This window comes from Barbus barbus (assembly GCF_936440315.1).
Source record: "Barbus barbus genome assembly, chromosome: 12".
NCBI lineage: Eukaryota > Metazoa > Chordata > Actinopteri > Cypriniformes > Cyprinidae > Barbus > Barbus barbus.
Window position 1 is genome coordinate 30,780,855 of NC_136740.1, and position 22,570 is coordinate 30,803,424.

At 34.6% G+C, this 22,570-nt stretch overlaps 1 protein-coding gene across 2 annotated transcripts in view; it reads left to right on the forward strand.

Annotated features, from left to right (window-relative positions):
• LOC306877791 (sodium/hydrogen exchanger 1-like) overlaps positions 1–12,419 on the forward strand; it is a 36,276-nt gene extending 23,857 nt beyond the window's left edge. Inside the window, exons 6-13 of one of the 2 annotated variants that reach the window (XR_013784900.1) lie at positions 3,019–3,108; positions 6,094–6,164; positions 6,572–6,748; positions 7,805–7,919; positions 8,024–8,125; positions 8,370–8,451; positions 9,816–11,913; positions 12,032–12,419. Coding sequence is in view for 1 of the 2 variants with exons in the window: in XM_079429767.1 (XP_079285893.1) it covers positions 3,019–3,108; positions 6,094–6,164; positions 6,572–6,748; positions 7,805–7,919; positions 8,024–8,125; positions 8,370–8,451; positions 9,816–10,123 (945 nt within the window). In the remaining variant the exon portion in view is untranslated. Of the gene's footprint in view, positions 1–3,018; positions 3,109–6,093; positions 6,165–6,571; positions 6,749–7,804; positions 7,920–8,023; positions 8,126–8,369; positions 8,452–9,815 lie in introns of both variants that reach the window. The other variant, XM_079429767.1, reaches the window with a different exon arrangement.
• Positions 12,420–22,570: the final 10,151 nt, after the last annotated feature.

Consider the following 22,570-nt stretch of genomic DNA (forward strand, 5'->3'; position numbering starts at 1 on the left):
AAATCGTAAAGGGAAAGTTTTACGATTCTTTGTCTCTGGACATGGTCATTTGCATAGGTAATTCAGATGGGTTAATGCACAATTTAATTTAAATTTAAATTTGTGGAATTTAATTTCCTTTCAGAATTTAGTGCAGGCCAGCTATTAGTCAACCTTGCGTTTGATATACTGACGTAGTGGCTTCAGACTTGGTTATTGAAGCATCTTATGCTCCATCAGGTTTTACTGGCTGCTTGATTATCGAACACACTCGTATGGTTTGTTTGTTTTTGCCGTGAGTGTTTACACCACTATTTCTTCTTCTGTCTCTGAGATATGCACGAGCTGCTGAAAATGGTGAAAGTAACCCTCCTGGTTTCTGTTTTGAATGATTGATATCGTAACGTGAGGCTTTCTGCTTTGTGGAAACAGTGCTACAAAAGAGCAGGACCAGCACAGAGTCTGTGTACAATACACAGAAACGATGAGATCCAGATCTTCACATGTTTGTATCGTGGATTTACTGATGGTGGCTGATGTTTTGGAGTAGTTTTAGCGTGTCGGAGTGGTTTAGGGTCAATGCATCATGGTTCTCCTCAAGTTAAAGAAGCAAACAGCTTTGCAGATCTATTGTAATCTCCTCATGAGTGTTTGCAAGGTTTCTGTGGGTCTTAAAAAAGGTCTTAAATCAGAGCAGAAAGTCTTAAATTAAGTCATGGCATTAAATGTTGCATACATTGGACAAAACCACTTAAAATGACTTCCTTTAGTGTTTTTGTCATGTTTTCCGATACAAACATCTAAACATCCAACAAAATAAAGCAAGTTTATGCTTAAAAAAGAACAAATATCTGTCAATGGGGAATCAAAACTTGGGGAATTAAGTTGTTTTTTCTCATTGCCAGATATTTTTTTTTTTATCATAAACTCACTTTATTTTGATAAATTTCTCTTAAAACAAGACATATTGTTTTAGGTTATTTTACGTCTTGATTTTGTCGTAAAAGACATTTGCATATATATGTGTAATATTATATATAAACCTAAAATAAAGTACAAATTAAAAGTTCAGTAAAAATATTTGATACACACTTTTTATTGTATGTGTATACTTAAATTATATAAGTTATATATATATATATATATGTATATGTGTGTGTATATATATATAAATATTAGTTTATTTATATATATATAAATGCCATTTTTATTTGTTTTGTTTATTTTTATTTTATTTGTAGTTTTAAATGGATTAAACTGGCATAAAAAATTTATTAAAAGTAAAATTTATATGGTTTATGTATGTGTGCATGTATATATGGATATGTATAGAATTTGCTTAATTTTGCTGCTTCATTTTATGTCATAAAATACATTTGCACTGGAAAAATGACTAAAATACAGAGGATGAACAGTTTTTGGCTGTAAGATCAGAAAGTACAGTAAAAGTTATTTCCATATTTTAGTGGCCATAAGTTTTTATATCATAAGTATTTTCAAACTTTTCTGAAGTGTTTCTAATACAAGCATTTTGCATTTAGAGACCATATTGATGGTGTTTTGCGCTCCGTTTAATTTAATTCTTTACTTAATCTTAAAACGTCTTCAATTTACCTTCCTAAAACCTGCAGAAATGGTGAACCCCAGATGTTTTAATGTGTCGGAGGTGTTTTCTCTCATCACTGTGACTCGAGAGGACACTGTCAGGCACTCGAGTTCGTCCTGACAGTGGTTATTTATTGTTGAGATTGCTTTGTGGAGGCTGCTGGAAGAGTAATTGTTTGTCTTCTGCTCTGTATGCTGCTGCTGTTGGTCGGTGTCATGTTTAAATAGTGTGTCTCTATCCACACATATGAACAAGGACGTAAGGAAAGGTCTCAAATTGCAAGGTTTGTGTTACCCTACCTGTGTTTTATGTTTGGGACGTGTTTGTGATTGTCTGTGTTGTGATGTTGGGTCTTTCTGTAGTAATGTGTTGCATAAAGTGACCCCGAAAAGTATTTAGACACTTATGTTACACTTTAAACTCTGAATGAAATCGATTTATTCAAAATAGCAAACTGAGGATTTGTTTTGAAAGCAAAGACAAAACCTTTTAAATTAGAAGAACGTGTTAAGAAAGTAAATGCAGTCAATTATGATTTCATTTTATTTTACTGTATTTTGCAGTACAGTTCTGTCTAATGCAGGGACTCTCATAAAATCCTAGGTGTACTATTTGGGGTCACTGCAAAAGACTGTCTGTGATCTCGCTGCATAGGGTTTGTGCTGTTCGCAGGAAGTGGAAGGTGGAGACAGTTTGCAGTGTCAGATGTGATGGTGCATTTGCTACTGCTGCATGCGGTGTATCTTGATCTCTGCCAGCCTATGACCTTGAGGAAAAATCCTCTTCACGTAGAAACAGCGCCAGTGTAACAAACGCTGCAGTCACCCCTCTGTCCTTCACCATTGCTCAGCACACTGTAGTATGAATAATCATGCATGCACAAGCCAGGACACGCTATGAATTACAGCTCAGGACAGGAGGTGCCGCCCACTGCGTGTAAATCTAATTTCTCGCTAGTCATGACCTGTAATTCTTTTAGTTGCCAGGAGGTTTTGGCATAGTATTTTATGTATTTAGCAGAACAGGAATTTTAAACTTCCTTTCTAGTCCCATCTCATTCAGTCTCAAATACACACACACACACACACAAACCATGTCACACTGCATAGTTTGAATTATATTTTATGCAGTGCAATGCAACTATATCAAATGCAGTGAAAAATCTTTTAGAAGTGTTTAAGAAATGTTTTATGTGAAAATAGTGCTATTTTATTTCTAATGCAGTGACTCATGCAATTTTAGGTTTGCCTGTTTGGGGCCAATGCATATACATTTTTTCAAGATGACTTTGATAAGTGGTTTGCTTAACATTGTGTCATCCTTTTTTATGTCAATACGATTTTTTTAAATGACTAAAGCCATTTCGTTTGCATTTAAATAGGACCATCTGTGCGCAGTCATCAGTTTGCACTCTTCTCTCTTTGTTTTGGCAGGGCATGACCATTCGACCTCTGGTGGACCTCCTGGCGGTGAAGAAGAAACAGGAGACGAAGCGATCTATTAATGAGGAGATTCACACACAGGTGCTGCTCATCTCTGAGTTTCTCCCATCTGTGATTCAGGAATATTTTATGCTTTCTCAACAATCTACCAGTGCCGAATAGACTCGATTGCACAGTCTGGTTCATAATAAAAGCAGGGCTGGGTTAGATGAGTTAATTATAATAACTTAATTATTTAGTTCTCTTGTTTGGGTTTGTGTAACATCCAGTATTACTGAAGGTGAGTGTGTTTGAGTGGCACCTGCTGGTCACATACTGGTACAGTTCGCAGAAATGCAGCTTGATATATTAGAATGACAGGTGTCAAAACATTTTTTGTTTAGACATAAAATGCCTAGAATATTTCCAGCTCATATTTGAACACAAAATCAAAACAACACTTTGCATAAAGAAAATTAAGCCCATTTGTAAACCCCTATGATTTTTGAATTGTGACATTATTTTCATTACAATCATGCACCAAAATCCCCAAAAATAAATACATTTATTAACTGATTAAATTAAAAAAATAATAAACATAAAAAAAATCATTATTGTAAACATTGTTTTATTTATCATAGTATTATTTACTGTAATCATTTGAGTTTATTTTGATTTGAATTAATAATAAGTTATTTTTTTAATTAAAATGGTAAATGCCATCAGGAAAATCTAAACAGAATCACCATCAGGAATTTGGAATGACAAACTTAAGTAACACATTGTTACATTAATTAAAATTCAGCAGGAAAATGAGCTTAATTCTCATGAAAATAATGACACGATGCGAGAAATCTTAATTATCCTAAAAATAGACTCTTTAGGTGAATAATAATGTTTCTAGGTAATATTCCACAGCTAATAACTAATCAAACACTCACAGTATGTTAAAGCAGTGACTCGTGTTTTTGTCCAGGAGAAAAGCTTCCCTAGTAATCACACTGAGCCTCAGTAAATGTTTTAACATCAGCAGCGGGAGTGCAGTGCTCAGTAAACAGAGGCATCTCAGTTATAAATGGCCAGATTAAATGAATGTTTGTCCATAGCTTGGGAGCGTTGAGAACGTTTATAATAACAACAATCCAGATGAGAAAAACACCGGTGAAATATCGCTATTCTCGATACTAGATTTAATATCACTGCAACAAATAATATGCTATGCTACTGAATACATTCTTATGTAAAAGGTTAAATATGAACATAAATGTTGACAAAGTATACTTATATCTAGTTTTTTTGTGTTCATGTTTGAGTGAAATATTAACTCGATTATTTACACAAAGTAATAAAAATATAATTAAAATTAAATAGTTATAAATAAATTTTTAATTATATATTTATTATATATATAATACATACACACACACTCACACTCACCGACCACTTTATTAGGTACACCTGTTCAATTGCTTGGTAACACAAATTGCTAATCAGCGAATCACATGGCAGCAACTCAATGCATTCAGGCATCTAGATGTGGTGAAGACGACTTGTTGAAGTTCAAAGCGAGCATCAGAATGGAGAAGAAAGGGGATTTAAGTGACTTTGAACGTGGAATGGTTGTTGGTGCCAGACGGGCTGGTCTGAGTATTTCAAAAACTGCTGATCTACTGGGATTTTCACACACAACTATCTCTAGGGTTTACAGAGAATGGTCCGAAAAATAGAAAATATCCAGTGAGCGGCAGATGAAAATGCCTTGTTGATGTCAGAGGTCAGAGGAGAATGGGCAGACTGGTTAGAGATGATAGAAAGGCAACAGTAACTCAGATAACCACTCGTTACAACCAAGGTATGCCGAATACCATCTCTGAACGCACAACACATCAAACCCTGAAGCAGATGGGCTACAGCAGCAGAAGACCACACCGGGTGCCGCTCCTGTCAGCTAAGAACAGGAAACGGAGGCTACAATTCCCACAGGCTCACCAAAATTGGACAATAGAAGATTGGAAAAACGTTGCCTGGTCTGATGAGTCTGGATTTCTGCTGCGACATTCAGATGGTAGGGTCAGAATTTGGGGTAAAGAACATGAAAGCATGGATCCATCCTGCCTTGTCTCAACGGTTCAGGCTGGTGGTGGTGGTGTAATGGTGTGGGGGATATTTTCTTGGCACACTTTGGGCCCCTTAGTACCAATTGAGCATCGTTTAAACGCTACAGCCTACCTGAGTATTGTTGCTGACCATGTCCATCCCTTTATGACTACATCTTCTGATGGCTACATCCAGCAGGATAATGCACCATGTCACAAAGCTCAAATCATCTCAGACTGGCTTCTTGAACATGACAATGAGTTCACTCCACAGTCACCAGATCTCAATCCAGTAGAGCACCTTTGGGATGTGGCGGAACGGGAGATTCGCATCATGGATGTGCAGCCGACAAATCAGCAGCAACTGCGTGATGCTATCATGTCAATATGAACCAAAATCTCAGAGGAATGTTTCCAACACCTTGTTGAATCTATGCCATGAAGAATTAAGGCAGTTCTGAAGGCAAAAGGGGGTTCAACCCGGAACTAGCAAGGTGTACCTAATAAAGTGGCCAGTGAGTGTATATTTATAATTTTATATATTTTTTTATAGTTTGCAATATATAATATAAATAAATAATTATATATTAAACTTTAAATGTAGAAATATATTATTTAATATAACATATTTACTATATTACATGAGTTTAATATGAGTATTCTTTAGAAAAAGCAGGTGGCAGTTTGTATGCCAGACATGAGCTTGGATCCACTCCACAGAACTCAGTACAGAACATTTTGCCCACAAATTGGCATTTATTCACCACTCATAAAGCTGATTGTTGCTATGGAAACACCTATTTGCATGAGCGTCTCATCGTTGTTAATGCTGTGAGTGACTGGCAGAAATCTCTCTGCTGTCCACTTTGATGCTCATTATCAACATCATGTTCAGCTGCAGCTTCTGTTTAACTGATAATCTCAGCGTTATTGATTGATATCGTTGTTTGTTTCCTAAACAGCTTATCAATTGTCATTTTGTTGTCTTTAGTTTTTGGACCATCTGCTAACCGGCATCGAGGACATCTGCGGACATTACGGACATCATCACTGGAAGGACAAGTACGTATATAACTCAGTCAAATTTGTCTTTTCTGTGAGCGATTTTGAAGTCTATATGAAATCATAACGATTCTTACGTCTGCTCTTGGTATTTGGATGATGTTTTGAAACCAGACGTGTTTTTTTTGTTTAGTTGGTTGAGTTTACAGTCTGGATCGTTTTGTTCTAATATACTGTGCTTGTGCAGCAGAGAAAGTGAGTTTTAGGGTCAAATTTGCATAGAATATGGAGAACCACATGTAGTTTGGTTCATTTCAATGCACTGTAAGGTCAGTATGTTCCATATGGATTCCAGACAAAGCATCAGTGTTTCTCTGCCGTAATGAGACTGAATGCCGGGGTTTGTTATCTGGATAAAAAATAACCACGATCAAATGAAAGCTTCACCTTTTCCTTCTCATTTCCAGGCTGAACCGGTTCAATAAGAAGTACGTGAAGAAGTGCCTGATAGCGGGCGAGCGCTCCAGAGAACCGCAGCTGATCGCCTTCTACCACAAGATGGAGATGAAGCAGGCCATTGAGCTGGTGGAGAGCGGCGGCGGAGCCAAGCTTCCCTCGGCCCTGCCGTCCACCGTCTCCATGCAGTGAGTGCCTCCAACCTCCATAATCAGGATCTGTTTTAGAATTCATGGAAAGCAGATAGAATATACTATAGAAAGTGTATGGAATGTGCATTGAATTTAAGGAGTGATTATAGCACATTTGGGATGTTATAGAATTAAGTATGTGTGGAATTCATGGAATGTGTGGAATTAGGTTAGAATACATGGATACATTTGTTTGGGTGTGTATGGAATGCATGGAGAATGTGTGGAAGGCATGCAGGATATGGAATGCGTGTAGAGTTTGGAATGTGTAAAGAATTTATGTAATGTATGTAGAATGTATGCAATCGATGGATTACATATAGAATGTGTAAGGAATTTAGATAATGCGTGGAATTTGACGAATGCATGGAATTCTTGGAATGTGCATGGACTTTAGAGAATGTGTTAAATGTGTGGAATGCATATAGAGTGTGGAATGTGTAAAGAATTTATATAATGCATGAAGAATATGTGGAATGTTTGCCATTTTATGGAATGCGTGTAGAATTTGAAATATGTAAGGAATTTGGGGAATGTGTGCAGTGTATACAATTTATGGAATGCATATAGAGTGTGAAAAGTATGCAATTTATGGAATGCAAATGCAGTTTATAAGGAATTTAGAGGTTGTGTGGAATTCGACTAGAATGCATGGAATTTTTAGAATGTGTATAGACTTTAGAGAGTGAATGGAGAATGTGTGGAATGCATAAAAATTGTGAAATGTGTAAAGCAATGTGAGTATGCAATTTATGAAATGCATATAGAATGTGGAACGTGTCGGCAATTTAAATAATGTGTGGAATGCATGCAATTCATAGAATGCATATAGCATGTGGAATGTGTAAGGAATTCATGTAATGCACAAAGAATGCGCGGAAATTATGCAGTTTATATAATACATATAGAATGTAGAATGCATGGAAGGTTTAAGGAATTTATATAATGCATGGCGAATGTGTGGAGAAATATAAATGTGTGTAGATTTAATGGAATTTGTGTTTGTTCTAGGATAATAATTATTTTATTTTTTTTATCTCCAATGTTTTTCAGGAACATCCAGCCCAAAAAGCCTCCTCAGGACCGGGCGCTGCCGCAGGTCTCCAAGGCTCGTGAGGAAGAGATCAGGAAGATCCTGCGCACCAACCTGCAGAGGACCCGCCAGAGAGTGAGCGTTCGCCACTTCCTGTTCTCAAACAGCTCTTTTGGTTTTTCCTTCTTTTGTGTGATTTAATGCAGATCAAACTAAATTGTCTTGTGTATTTTTTTTAGCTGCGCTCGTACAACAGACACACTCTGATTGCTGATCCATACGAGGACGGCTGGAACGAGATCGTCATCCAACGGAAGAAAATGATTGACCTGGAAAAGAAGGTTTGAAGTTAATGATAGACTGATGCAACATCATTGGATACAAAGAGATTATCTGATCATCTAAACTCTCAGATAGCTCAAAATCTATAATAACGAGGAAAAATGTATCTTAATTCATTGTTTTACTATCACTGGCCATTAAAAATCATGTCAGTTGAACGCTATTTGATATAAAAGATAGGTGGAATGTGCTTTATTAATCATAACAGAGTTTTGATTAAGGTTTTTATCTCTCTACTTTCAGATATCACAGATGAACAATTACCTCACCGTTCCCGCTCCACCTCCTGATTCTCCCACCATCGCTCGAGCTCGACTGTCTTCAGGTGAGGCAGCCGTTTATTCTGCTGGACCGCTGATATATGAGCTGAGGATCCTGTTGTGTCACTGAAATCTTTCTCTTTTGTTCCGAGCGGATTCAGCCTCAGGTCTTTCCTCTCAGTGAATGTGCTGTGAATTGACAATCATTCAGGCTAGAGTTTGTTGTGCAGTGCCCCCTAGTGATCAACACAAATCAAGCCATATTCCTTACAAAGATCTACTAGTTTGTTTGTGCAATAAAATTGTGGTAAATGGATATTAACCAAAATTTTCAATTGTTAAATGAAATCAATCAACACGGCAAAATGTTTGAAAGTTTTTCCATTTGAAAGAGATCCTGTATTGAATTGCTATGGTTTGCAGTAAAAATAACTGTAGTACTTGGTCATAAGCCATAATTACCATGGTGCATTTTTTTTAGGGCTATCAGATGTTTTAAGAGCAGTTATAAGCTAGTAAAACTATAATTTTTAAAAATATAATTTTTTTTTGGAAAAGCAAAATTTAATAAAGAAAAGTTTAATTAAGCTTTCTTCTAACCCCATGTTGATAAATAGTTTTTTATTGTTTTAAGCATTAACCATTCAATTCTGTTCGATTTTTGCTTCCAGCAAGACAAAAAACTATATGCCAGTGGCGTAAAATAAATAAGAGAAAAAAAGAAAAATATATATTTTATATCATGCAAATTATTTAATTAATTATATTTGTGCTTTTTAATTAAATTAATCTTTGTAAATTTTAGTTTAAGGTCAGTATTTTTGTCTTATTTGCAGTAAAAACATTTAAATATACCTAATTAAATTCTTGAAAAACTAAATTTTGTATTTTTTTTTTATTTATTTTTTTACATAAACCTCTTTACTTTTTGTTAGATTTTTTCTTCCAACCAGATTAAAAACAAGTATGCCAATAATGTAAAAAAAAAGAAAGAAAGAAATGCAAATGATATAATTATTACTTGGGTTTTTTTTAAGTAAATTTATCTTTGAATAAAAGTGTTATTTTAGATTGATTTATTCACTACTAAATTTTTTCTAAATTAGCTTTTAATTTTATATTTTCAGTTTTGATTTTAATGTTAGTTTCAGTTTACGCTTTAGTAATGTTGTTGTGTTTTTGTCATTATTAGTTTTCTGTTTTTGTTCTTTCTATTTAGCTTAAAAAAAAATATTTCAGAAATGTATTACTTCAACCAAGGCATCATTTCTAATTTTCATTTAAGTTTTTCATATAATATTTATAGTTTATTTCAATTAACGAAAAAATTTTCATAGCTTTAGTTTGAGTTAACAGTAACAACACTGGAATAAAGTACTGATTGTCTGTGTAGTATCTATTCAGTTCCTGATTGCTTCCCCTCCCACAGACCCTCAAGCATGGGGCCTCAAGTCCGTCACAGAAAGCATCCCCACCATTAAAGTGGACCTCGCCTCACCGCAGAGCCCAGAGTCCGTCAGCATTGTGGATGAGTTCAGCAAGAAGGGAAGCCAGCCGAAGGCGAGTGAGGTGGAGGGCGGCCTCACCATGAAAGTTCCCTCTCCTACGAAGCAGAGAAAAGACAAAACGGCCGACGAGGATAACGACAAGGAGCCGCAGCAACGGTTAATGCGCTGTCTGAGCGACCCGGGCCCTGCCCCCGAAGAGGAAGACGAGGACGAGCCCTTCCTCCCCTGAGAGATGAACAAGATTCGGTCGCCTCCTCAAGGACGTCTTGTATCTAACTGCTGTTATACAGAGGACAGATGTATAATCTGTAGGAAGCCAAAACGAAAGGAAATGAACCAAAATAAAGGAAATGAAAGGGAGCGATCAAAATAAGCCATTTATTTATTTTGCTTTTGTTTATCATTGCTCTTTTCATTTGATGCCTAACACTGTCCTTACCAGGCATGATGTGACTCAAATCCTAAGCGATGCGTGATTGTCATTGAGCTCCTGTTATTAAACATCAGGTTTATTATTTCTGGTCACATCATGTCCGGTTCGGAAGCAAATGTTCCTGCCTAGCATTGGCTATGGAATGATAATATTCCACAGGAGGGGAACAGATCTATGCATTACCAAACGGTCGCACAGTTCAGTCTATTCAGGTGAAATGCTTCTGTTGTTGTTTTCAAAGCATTGATGCATTTTCAAGTTCACGATGTTCTTGTGTTCGTTCACGTGAATTGCCTTTGTTTTCGTGGCGTGAGTATCACTAGTTGTGTTTTACCTCTAGGGGAATTAGATTTGTTTATCAGGAGCAATATGAAACCGGTTACATTATGACCTTTCTTATATTTATCATACAGATGGTGCGTATTTACACTGGCTTATTATTTCATCCCACAGGTGGGGGACCATTCAAGTCACGCTCTATTTGCAGTGCACATAACAAACCTGAAAAACAGCTATGTACTCATTGTAGTTGCACAAGAGATTTACATATGTAAAGGCTTTATTTTACACCAAAAAGTTGATTGACCAGTTTGAATGGTTGTGATCGTGTTTCCTGTTTTCTTTGCTTGTACTTTATATCAAAGAACATTTTGGTCTAATAGTCTTTAATTCCCTTTAAATGCACTCAAGCGCTTTGGTGACCAGTCATGACCACTCTGAAAAACATCTGGACCGTTGTATCAGCAAATCTTGATTTAAAGGAGTAGTTCATGCAGAAAGAACAAAATTCTGTCATTATTTACTCTGTTTCATTCCAAACCCATATGCTGGGGGTTTTTTTTTTCCATGGAAAGACAAATGTTGATCTTGACGCAGCTATTTTCCACAAAATTTCATAGTAACCCCATCTGGCAATCTCCCACAAGGCATCATAAAAGTATCTAAATTGTCATCTTTATGATTCTGCACATTATATTCCAATTCTTCTGAGGTCATATGATTATAGAAGCCCATTTCTGCCACAAAGTCCTGGTAAATCATAATAATGACATAAAACATCAAAATGTGAGATAACATGTCATAATTGTGAAGACAAAGTCATAATTATGACATCTCATATTTTGCATCATAATTTTGAAAAAAAGTCAAAATTATGACACTTAGATTAGTATGATAAAAAAGTGGAAATTCTGAGAAGTTATAATCATGACAGTCAAAATGTGAGATACTAAGTCATAATTATGAAAATCACAATTATGGTACAATAAGTGATAAGTATGAGATAAAAAGCGGAAATTATGACAGTCAAAACTATGAGATAAAAAGTAAGCATTATGAGTCATAAATTGTCAAAATATGAGATACTGAGTTAAAACTGAGACAGTAAGTCATAATTATGAGAAGTTATAATTATGACACACTAAGAGATACTGTAGGTGTGAAAAGGAAACTGACGGTCAAAACTATGAGATAAAAAGTAAAAAAATTGTCAGTCAAAATATGAGATGCTGAGTCATAATTATGAGATAAGCCATAATTGACATCAATCATCAAAATATGAGATACTGGGTTATAACTATGAGACAGTAAGCCCTAATTGACGTAAAAAGTCCAAATATGAGATATTAAGTTATAATTGTGAGATAAGCCATAATTGACATCAATCATCAAAATATGAGATACTGGGTTATAACTATGAGACAGTAAGCCCTAATTGACGTAAAAAGTCCAAATATGAGATATTAAGTTATAATTGTGAGACAAGAATCCATTATTATGACACATCTCATATTTTGACTTTTAATTCATAATTATGAGACAAAAGTCATAATTATGACATTAAAATTTTAAAATATAAGGTACTAAGTCGTAATTATGAGAACGCTAAGTGGAAACTATCAGATAAAAAGTAAAAAATTGACAGTCAAAATATGAGATGCTGAGTCATAATTATGAGATAAACCATAATTGACATAAATCATCAAAATATGAGATACTAAGTCAGAATTATGACATACTAATTTATGATAAATGTTATTACAGTCAAAATGGTCAGACAGAAAGTAAAAATTGTTCAAGCTGAAATTATGAGATAAAAGTAGAAATTGACAGTCAAATTTGACCTACAAAGTCAAAATTATTAAATAAAAAGGATAAATTATGGCACACAATAAGGTGGAAATTCGTACAGAAGGTCAAAATTATGAGAGTCATTATGACAAAAAGTACAAATTGATATACAAAGACAATTGTGAGATGAGTAATAATGATTAAGCCATAATTTCACATTTTTATTTAGTAATTGTGACTTTCAATAGCATGCTTTTCCCCCTCATTTGTCAGAAATGGGTTTCTGTAGTAAAGACCTGAAGCTGAGTAAATGAAAACAGATACTGTATCTTATTTTGGGGTGAATTATTACTTTAATACCTGCAGATGAACATTTTTCCGAAACCCCTCACCATGTATCTCTGCATTCACACACACACACACACAAATATTTTTACTGCCGGTGTGATGGAAACGCAGGTTCAGGTTCGGAAATGGTGATTTGTGTTGCATGACCCCCAAACAGTGTGATTGTATCCTGAAAGAGCTATGCAGAGTCTGAAGTATGAATTATTCCCTTTAAAGCCTTTGCACCGCGAGTAGCATTTGATTCTCCTGTAACCGAGATCCTGCCCTGGAGGTGCATTGCATATTTTAGAAACAATCAATAATATATCAAAATTGGAAAGTCTTTTGCATGCACAGAGAGTAGATTAGACTTATTTTAATGTGGTAAAATCATATCTATATATTTTACAGATGTGAGCTCTAAAGGTCCAGAGATGTCTATATTCTGCTTTGAAGTATTACAGTGCTAACTGACCAGTTATTTAGCTTTTTACTTTTGCCTTTGAGAAGAGATACGTCTCCTCTTCTGCCTTCCTCGTCAGATTTGTCACGGCCTTCGCTGAAGTTCATGCACTTGAGCGGCTTTCTGCTGGTTTTGGGAGTTTAGTCTGGTTTTCGTCTCGCATGCCCTGTTGTGTTTGATGAATGTTCACAGCCGTCATTATACGATGTAAACGCAGAGCAAAGGATGAGTTAATAATTCTGTCATTATTTAGTTTTGAAAAATTTTTATGCAGCTTTGTGTTGTATGGAAAAAATATTAGCATATGGGTTTGGAATCAGTGTTATTACTGCTAGTAGCATTGAGATGCTATTTTAGTTTCTACTAATATTTTAAATTAGTTTTTTATTTTTCTGGTTTCATTTTAGTAATTTTGTGTTTTTGTCATTTTTAGGAGTTTTTTTTATTTAACTTTTTTATTCATTTTTATTTTAGTTTTAGTTGTTTTAGTACATAAAGTTAAACTAAATTGCAGTGATAAGTGTTGCCTTGGAAACTAGCTGAAGTTTTTTCTATATTTTATTTTAGTTAACATTTACTTTATTTCGTGTAATGATTTTTATGGTTTTAGCTTTGTTTTTGCTACTTTTAGTATTTTTTTTTTATTTTATTAAATACATCTATATATTTTTTATAATTTTTTTTAGTTTTAGTCATTTTGGTACATCAGGTTCAACTACATTAAAATGATAATTTTTGCCTTAGTGTCTAGCTGAAACAAAAGAAATGTTTATATATATATATATATATATATAATGTTTTTTATTATTTTAGTTAACGTTTACTTTTTTAAGTAACAAATAGGTTTTATTAATTTTTATTTTAGTTTTAGTTATTTTAGTACATCAACTAAACTAAATTCAAATAATAAATTAGCTGACAAAATATTTTTTACATTATATATATATATATATATATATATTTTATTTATTTATCTGTTTATTTTATTTCAGTTAAAGTTTACTTTATTTCAAGGAACATTTTTTTTTATGATTTTAGTCTGTTAACCTGCTTGTATCAACATGAGGATGATTAAATAAAGACAGAATTTACATTTTTAAATGAAATATTCTTTAACTTTTTCTTTGTCTTTGACATGAAGCTGAATGCCAATGATCTGCCCTCGTCTGTTGTTTCTGGAGTTTGTTTTAATGGCATTCTGTATATTTAATAAGTCAGTTTGCTTTTTGTTTGTCTGTGTTTTAGTTTAATTGATTTTTTTAAATTGCTTGCCACTGATTATTTTGGTTGATTATGTGTCATTTTTCTAATCATATTCACCATAAAGCCTCTATACAGACATCATGTATTTGATGTTCTCTTCACGACTGTTTACTTTATTTGCTTTGCATAATTTTGCCTTGTTTTCCGAGTTTTATCTTGAAGCACATGGACGATTCTGTGCGTTTACATTATTTGGTCTGTTTTTGTGCATGCTGTAGCTTTAAACTGCTGTGTGCGAGATCATTCAGATTCAGATGCATCATGCCGTTTGTAATTATGAAAGCTAATTTATCCTTGCAGCTGGTTTGATAATTCATGTTCTTGGTGCTTATCATTTGGCTGCAGACTCTAGACTCTAGGAGTTTAATAACCTGAGCTCATCTGATTTGTGATGACGGGTCTCAAATGCAAACTAAAGACTGAACAAACCCATTGCTCTCTGAAATGAATGTTAATATGTCTGTACATAAAGCCACGAGCCATGCTTTTAACTTTCACATCATTATAACCTTCAAATGCTTTGAAAAGACCAGTCAAGACTTGTTATATCGGCATTCAGCTGCTTTTATTTTCAGTTCTGTTCGGGTTGCACAAGAAATGACAGTCTGTACCTGTAATATTCAACTTTTGCTTTAGTTTCAGGGTCTTTTCTCAGTTTTGCTGTTGCGTTATTGATTATGGATCATCCTGAAGAACTGTAACTGCTCTCAAAAGATGCTTCAACTCTAAATGAAATGACTTTATAAAGCTGAAATGTGCATGAATTATTCACGTGCTCTTATTTATTTTTACCCAAAGACACCAAATAGGAACAATCGGTTAATTTGTGCTGAAATATCGTGAGCTTACTCTTTTGTTTCTAAACGCAGATTTAAGAGACCGTTTGAAGCACTTTATCATGAACTTTTTTTTTAAAATACAGCAATAATTAAGCCATCGTTCAAGTGAACATTTACTACAGTAAACACACAGACTTTACCTCTCTGTGTAATGTAATGTCGAGAAGTGTTGGGTTTTAACTCGTAGGAATGATTATTTGTTGTGGGTCCAAATATCATGAGAGCTGAGTTTGTCTGAATGTTATTAATCCACTGTTATATGTGACCCTGGAGCACAAAAGCAGTCTTAAGCCGCTGGGGTATAGTTATAGCAATAGCCAAAAATACATTGTATGGGTCAAAATTATCAATTATTATATTAAGATCATGTTCCATGAAGATTTTTTGTAAAGTACTTACCGTAAATGTATCAAAACTTCATTTTTGATTAGTAATATGCATTGCTAAGAACTTAATTTGAACAACTTTAAAGGTGATTTTCTCAATATTTAGATTTTTTTGCACCCTCAGATTCCAGATTTTCAAATAGTTGTATCTCAGACAAATATTGTCCTATCATAACAAACCATACATCAATGGAAAGATTATTAATTCAGCGTTCAGGTGATGTATAAATCTCAATTTTGAAAATGTGCACTTAAGATTGGTTTTGTGGTCCAGGGTCACAAATGCTCTTTTCATGTCCTCCTTCTCTCCTGTTTTGACTGGACTTGTTCATTGTCATTTGAAATTGCAATAAAATGTTTATTTTATATACACACAAATTATATCTAAATATAAGATTTGAGATATCTATCAAATCCGAGTGTAGCACTACAAGGATTCTCTGTATTTGTCGAGTCGCTTAAGCATTTCACTCTTGCATTCTGGGAACTAGCATTTATGATGATCAAAGATACATGAATAAAGTTTTAATTTGCTAAAAGCATCTGCTTCCTCTTTGCTGTGAATGTGAGGATGGTTTGATGTGCTGGGAGGGAAATGCACGACTCGAGGAGCAGGCGGCGCTGCTGTTTCATTCATGGAAATGAAAGAATCTGCAACAGGAGCAAAAAAAAACCTGAAACTTGAATAAATGAGCAACGAAAGGAGGCGTTTAACCTTTGGGAAATATCATCCGTCTCAAACTCATTATTTCATGAGCTTTGTTTTCTTTATTTTATATGAGGTTTGCCATTTTTGTCCGAATACACTTTATACCATGATTTGTTATTTTCTAAAAATGTAAATAAAATTCATAAAAAGAATTGAGCCAGTTTGTGTAACAGGGTTGTTCATTTAGTCTAAATTAGACTATTTAAATGTTGATTTTCAGTTACTGATAACTTTAGGAAAAATTTATATTTTTTCTCCCGTTTGAATTTGATGACAAGCAGTCAACACTACAATTTGCATTTTTAGAAAATAATAAAATGAATGAGATTAGTGAATGGTAAAAAACCTTGTGGGTAAATAAAGGATAAAAATTATTTTCATTTAATTAAAAATATGAATGAACAAATAAAATGCATTTTATTACAGTTGTCAAGGCAGCATTTCTCATGATTTTTCATTGTGCATTCCAGTTAATCTCAATCAAACTGTTGTTGGGTTATTTTGTTTAGGTTAAAAAATAACTAAAAAATACAGCTAACTAACAATAAAAACACAATAACATAATAAAAAACCGGAATTTTGAAAATTAAAAAAATGGAGTTATCTGTTTTTGCAAATATATAAATAAAGTGCCTTGCGAAACTATTCATACCCCTTTATTTTTTCCACGTTTTGTCATGTTGCAGCCTTATGTTAAACTGTTTTAAATAACTTTTTTCCCAACATCAATTTAATTTTTAAAACAAAAAAACTTTGTGACAACTTTGCAAATTAAAAAAAAAAAAAAAAAAAAAAATCAAATAAGTACATTGCATAAGTATTCATACCCTTAACTCAGTATTTCTCCAGAAATATTTGCTTGGATTCAAGCTCAGGCTGTGGCTTGGCCACTCAAGGACATTCACAGAGTTGTCTATAAGCCACTCTTGCTCCTGTTGGAAAGTGAACCTTCTGCCCAGTCTGAGGTTCTGAATGCTCTGGACTGGGTTTTCATTAAGGCTATCTCAATATTTTTTGGTGCATTGAGCTTTTCTTCTACTCTGATAAGTCCCTCAGTCCCTGCTGCTGAAAAACAGCCCCACAGCATGAGGTCTGCAGGTGATGAGCAGAGCTGGATTTCTCCTATCTCCACATATGATCATGGAGATCAACTAGAGACCATCAGATTCTTGGTCACCAGTATAACCAAGCCCCTTCTCCATCAATTGCTCAGTTTGGCCAGGAGGCCAGCTCTAAAAAGAATTCTGGTTGTTTCAAACTTCTTCCATTATGGATAATAGAGGCTACATGCTTCTGTGACCCTTCAATGCAGTAGAATTTTTCTGAACTCTTCCTCAGATGTGTGGCTTGACGCAAACCTGTTTCTGAGCTCTACAGACAGTTCTTTTGACCTCAGGCCTTGGATTTTGTTCTGATATGCATTATCAGCTGTTAAACCTTTTCTGAGAGGTGTGTGCCTTTCCAAATCATACCCATTCAATTGAATTTACCAGAGTTTAACTCAGCTCAAAGTGTAGTAACATCTATAAGTGAAATGAATGCTCCTGAGCTCAATTTCAAGTGTCCCAGAAATACTTATGAATACTTATGCAATGGAATCATTTCAGTTTTTTATTTCTAATAAATTTGCAAAGATGTTACAAACCTGTTTTGTGCTTTGTCATTATGGTGTATGGAGTGTAGATTGATGTGGAAAAAAAAGTAATTTAAAGCAGTTTAACATAAGGCTGCAACATAACAAAACATGAAAGAAAATGAAGGGGTGTGAATACTTTTGCAAGGCACTATATATATATATATAATACAATTACTAAAACATTAACTAAAATTAAAATGATAAAAAATATACAGTAAAAATAAAATCTACTCAAAAACTAGCATATTAATTATGCTAATAGATAAGGCCTTTTAAATATATATTTATGATCTATTGCTACAATGAATTGTAAATCAAACAAATTTATATAAAAACTATAATCTTTCATGATTTTAGTCAAGAAAGTCAAGACTTGTGAGGTGGGACAGGCTAAAATCAATTTTTTTTACGGGAAGTACGGGGATTTAATGTGTTTAAAACTACCTACGATTCATGTTAGATTAATTGTATGCTTTACAATAATACATAACAAGCAAAACCTAATGATTTTTTGTTTTTCATTTCAAAGAAGCATTGGATTATGCATCTAATGCTGCTAAACACATTGCAACTATTCATGGAATGTTGTGATATTTGAATAATCGCTCTGTGTTTTATCATTTCATATGCTTTTGATTAAGGACAGTGAGCACTAAAATAAATCAGCCAGACTCTGCGTCTGTTTAACATTCATAATCCTGATGTGTTTCTGAGAAATGCCAGAGTCTCCTTCCAAGTTCAAGGGAGTGAAATTGCTCTAGACCACACAGCAGCACTTGCTGTTTATTTATTCTTGTTTGGATGCTGCTAAATTGCTGTGACTCAGCAGCTTGTCATCTCGACAGCTCTAGAGAAGAACAGAACTGAGACTTGATGTGGCTGCCGAGATTAATGTAACCTAGTTCCATCAAGATATGCTTATTTGCCCCAGATTGTTCTTGAGTGCACAGATAAGTGTCTCTCTATGATATTTAGATCCCATTACTGAGATATCCAAATGATGAATCAGACCGTTACTAAAATGAAAGTCTGCATATATAGAGTATTTTATGCCTCATACTGAGCGTTTGGGAAACATTTCCAATTCATGCCCAGAGGGAAACCCTTTCCGGCAGACATCCTTAATTCAGTGTTTTATAGGAATAGCTCACCTAAAACTGAAACTGTACTCACCCTCAGGCCATTGAAGATGTAGATGAGTTTGTTTCTTCATCAGATTTGGGGAAATGTAGCATTGCATCACTTGGATGCTCTGCAGTGAATGGGTGCCGTCAGAATGACATTTACATTACATTTATGCATTTAGCAGACACTTTTATCCAAAGCGACTTACATTGCATTCAAGTTACAGTTTTTACATTTTATCAGCTCTTGCTTTCCCTGGGAATCGAACCCATGACCTTGCCGTTGCTAGCGCCATGCTCTACTATTTGAGCTATAGGAAAGCAGGAAAGAATGAGACATCACAATAATCCACAAGTAATCCACACCACTCCAGTCCATCAATTAACATCTTGAGAAGACAAACACACAAATCCATCAAGACGTTTTAAACTTCAAACCGTTGCTTTTAGACAAAATATGAGTCCATAATCCATAATAACGCCTCCTCCAGTAAAAAAGTCCATCTCCTGTTGTTTCTCACATCAAAATCCAGCCACATATTTGTTTAGAGCTGTTTTAGACTGTTTTGACTTTGTATTTAATCTGTGCAGATTTCTCTCCTGATTCAGACCAGATGACTTTTTCACTGGAGGAAGCGTTATTATGGATTATGGACTTTTTAGCTGAAAGCAACGGTATGAAATGAAAAAAGTCTTAATGATGGATTTGTTTCTTTTGTCTTCTCCAGATGTTAACTGACTGGAGTGGTTTGGATTATTGTGATGTTTTTATCAGCTGTTTGGACTCTCATTCTGACGGCACCCATTCACTGCTGAGGATCGACTGGTGAGCAAGTGATGCAATGCTACATTTCTCCAAATCTGAAGAAGAAATAAACTCATCCACATTTTGCATGGCCATTTTTTTTTTTTAGCAAATGTTCTTTTTTGGATGAACTATTCCCTTAAACATTGTTTTTCCATCATATTTTGAGTTATTGTGAAATTAGGAGGATGAAAGTTATTTACTGAAATGTTCTCTGAATCTCCCATTCATCTGAATTAAACATCCTGTGCTGAAATAAGCTTGCATTTCCCATTAGGAATGGCCTGTAAAAAGCCGCCCCATGAGACCCGAACAATCAGCAGCGAATGGAAATTTTCTGCTGTCGGTTGCACTATACTTTTTTTTTCTTGACCTTTCCTTTAACTAACTTTGTTTCTGCTGTGGTTGGTTGTTTTTTTCTTAATGATCAACACCTGATTAATCGGGACCATTCGTCTTGTTTTGTTGCAGGAAAACTGCTCTCTGTCTCTGTCTGATTTGATTGGAAAATCTGTTGAATTTCTGTATTGATCACTGCCTTGATTTGGCGTTGCTTATATATGCTTTAAATTTGTGAATCGTTTGGCTTAGCTAAACCGAGGTAAATCTAGACAAAGTGCCAGAAGAGTGATTAAACATTGTACAGGCCCTTCTCACAACAAGCAATGCAATAGATTAGAGTCAAACTTTGTTTTAATTATACTTAAGATGAAATAAAGAAGACAGTGCTGATTTAACCAATCTGTGAACACACCCTGAGTTTTTCTGTCATCTGATTGGCTGATATGACTTTGAAGGGTGGGATTTTGAAGGAAAGTTAGCCAAAACTTTGGCTTGGTTGGTTTGTAAGGCCCATTGGCTGCATTTAGAAAAAGATTTTTTCTTTATATGTTGAAATATGCCAATAGTTATGAAAGACCTATATTTAATGGTGGCCTATAGTGATTTGTAACATGGAAATGTAGTTCAGATGATTGACTCAAAACAACCTGAACTCGAGCAGAGATAGCAGACTGAGTATGTTCTGCACCAGCCAACAATCATCCACTGAGATGAATGGGAATGGATTGAGAACTGCAGGATTTATGCATCACTTTCTTGAGCAAAATGGTTGAAATCACTTGACTTTGTACCTTTGAGTTGATTTGCATATTGAATTGTGTCTTGCATCTGTTTAGTTATCTAGTCAGGCTAGATTTAATGTTTTGCAGAAGAAAACTAGGCTTTTAGTGCTAAATGTGTGTGCAGAGCCATCAAGCATGTGTTTTTCAAAGCAGTTTGTCACTAGAAAATGTTTCATACAAATGTTTTTTCACAATAATGCCATAGTGCAACCCATTGGACAGACTCTTTATGTGAAAAATTAAACATGGCGTCTATCGTGGTGCGAGTCGCCGCAAAGATGGTACTGCACATGCATTTAATTCTCGTTGACAGCCAAGGAAAATTAAGAAAGGCACCAGAGTTGTCTTGGCAATAGAAATTGACATTATTATGGTAGAAAAAAAATAAGTCGAAACACAAGAAATTGTTAAATTTCACAATTTACTGAAATAGTATTTCATGTTTAAGCATCTTGCAGCGACATTCGCCACGATTTTTTTTTACGTAAAATGTTTTATTTACAACTTCGGTATTTTATTTTTTTTTGAATGCAGATCAAATGAATATAGCAATAATTTGGATGATTAATAAACTTGTCTATGTAACCTAACATAACGAAAACAGTGATTAAATGGCAAGTTTGCAACGAAAATCAAATGTTCTGGGAATGCTTTGTGAATCGGGTTTTTGAATTGGTTCATCGAACGCCGATTCGGGTTCAAATGAATCGGTCTTCCGAACCATATACAATGCTAACCCAGGTGAAAAAAGTGCACTTCCATAATGTAGGCCTACAATTAAAAAAAAAAAAAATATATATATATATATATATATATATACAGAGCTAGTATGTTAAAAGTGCATTTTATACAGTGGCCAAGAGTGCTCAACGCGCTGCAAATAGAAAAAACACCTGCAAATAGAAAAAGCACCAGCAAATCAAGAAAACACCAATTTGACAGCAGTTTTCATAAAACAAGTTTGCCAAATAAGCCAGGTTTATTTCAGTTAGTCTGACTTATTTTGAACCAAATCAACAGACAATAAGTCAGACTAACTGAAACAGGCCTGGCTTATTTGGTAAACTTGTTTTATGAAACAGGCCCCAGGTGCTGCAAATGCTCACAACACAACCAAATAAAGAATTTGATTTACAGCACGTATCTTTATTTGGTTGTGTTGTGAGCATTTGCAGCGAGTGTGTTGTCAAATTGATGAAGTTGTTTTCTTAATTTGCAGGTGTTTTTTTCTATTTACAGCGTGTTGAGCTCTCTTGGCCACCTTAATTTTAGTTCATATTCATGGTGTCCCAAAAATAATACACTTAGAGGCGGACAGTAGTGACGTATTTTTACTCTGCATTAAAAGTACATTTTTCAAGTGTCTGTACTTTATCAGTATTTTTCCTTCGAAACTTTTACTTCACAACATTCCAAAGCATTATATTGTTCTTTTCACTGCTCTACGTTTCATATTAAATATTGTTTAATAGGCCAGTTAATTAGGCCTACATTAGA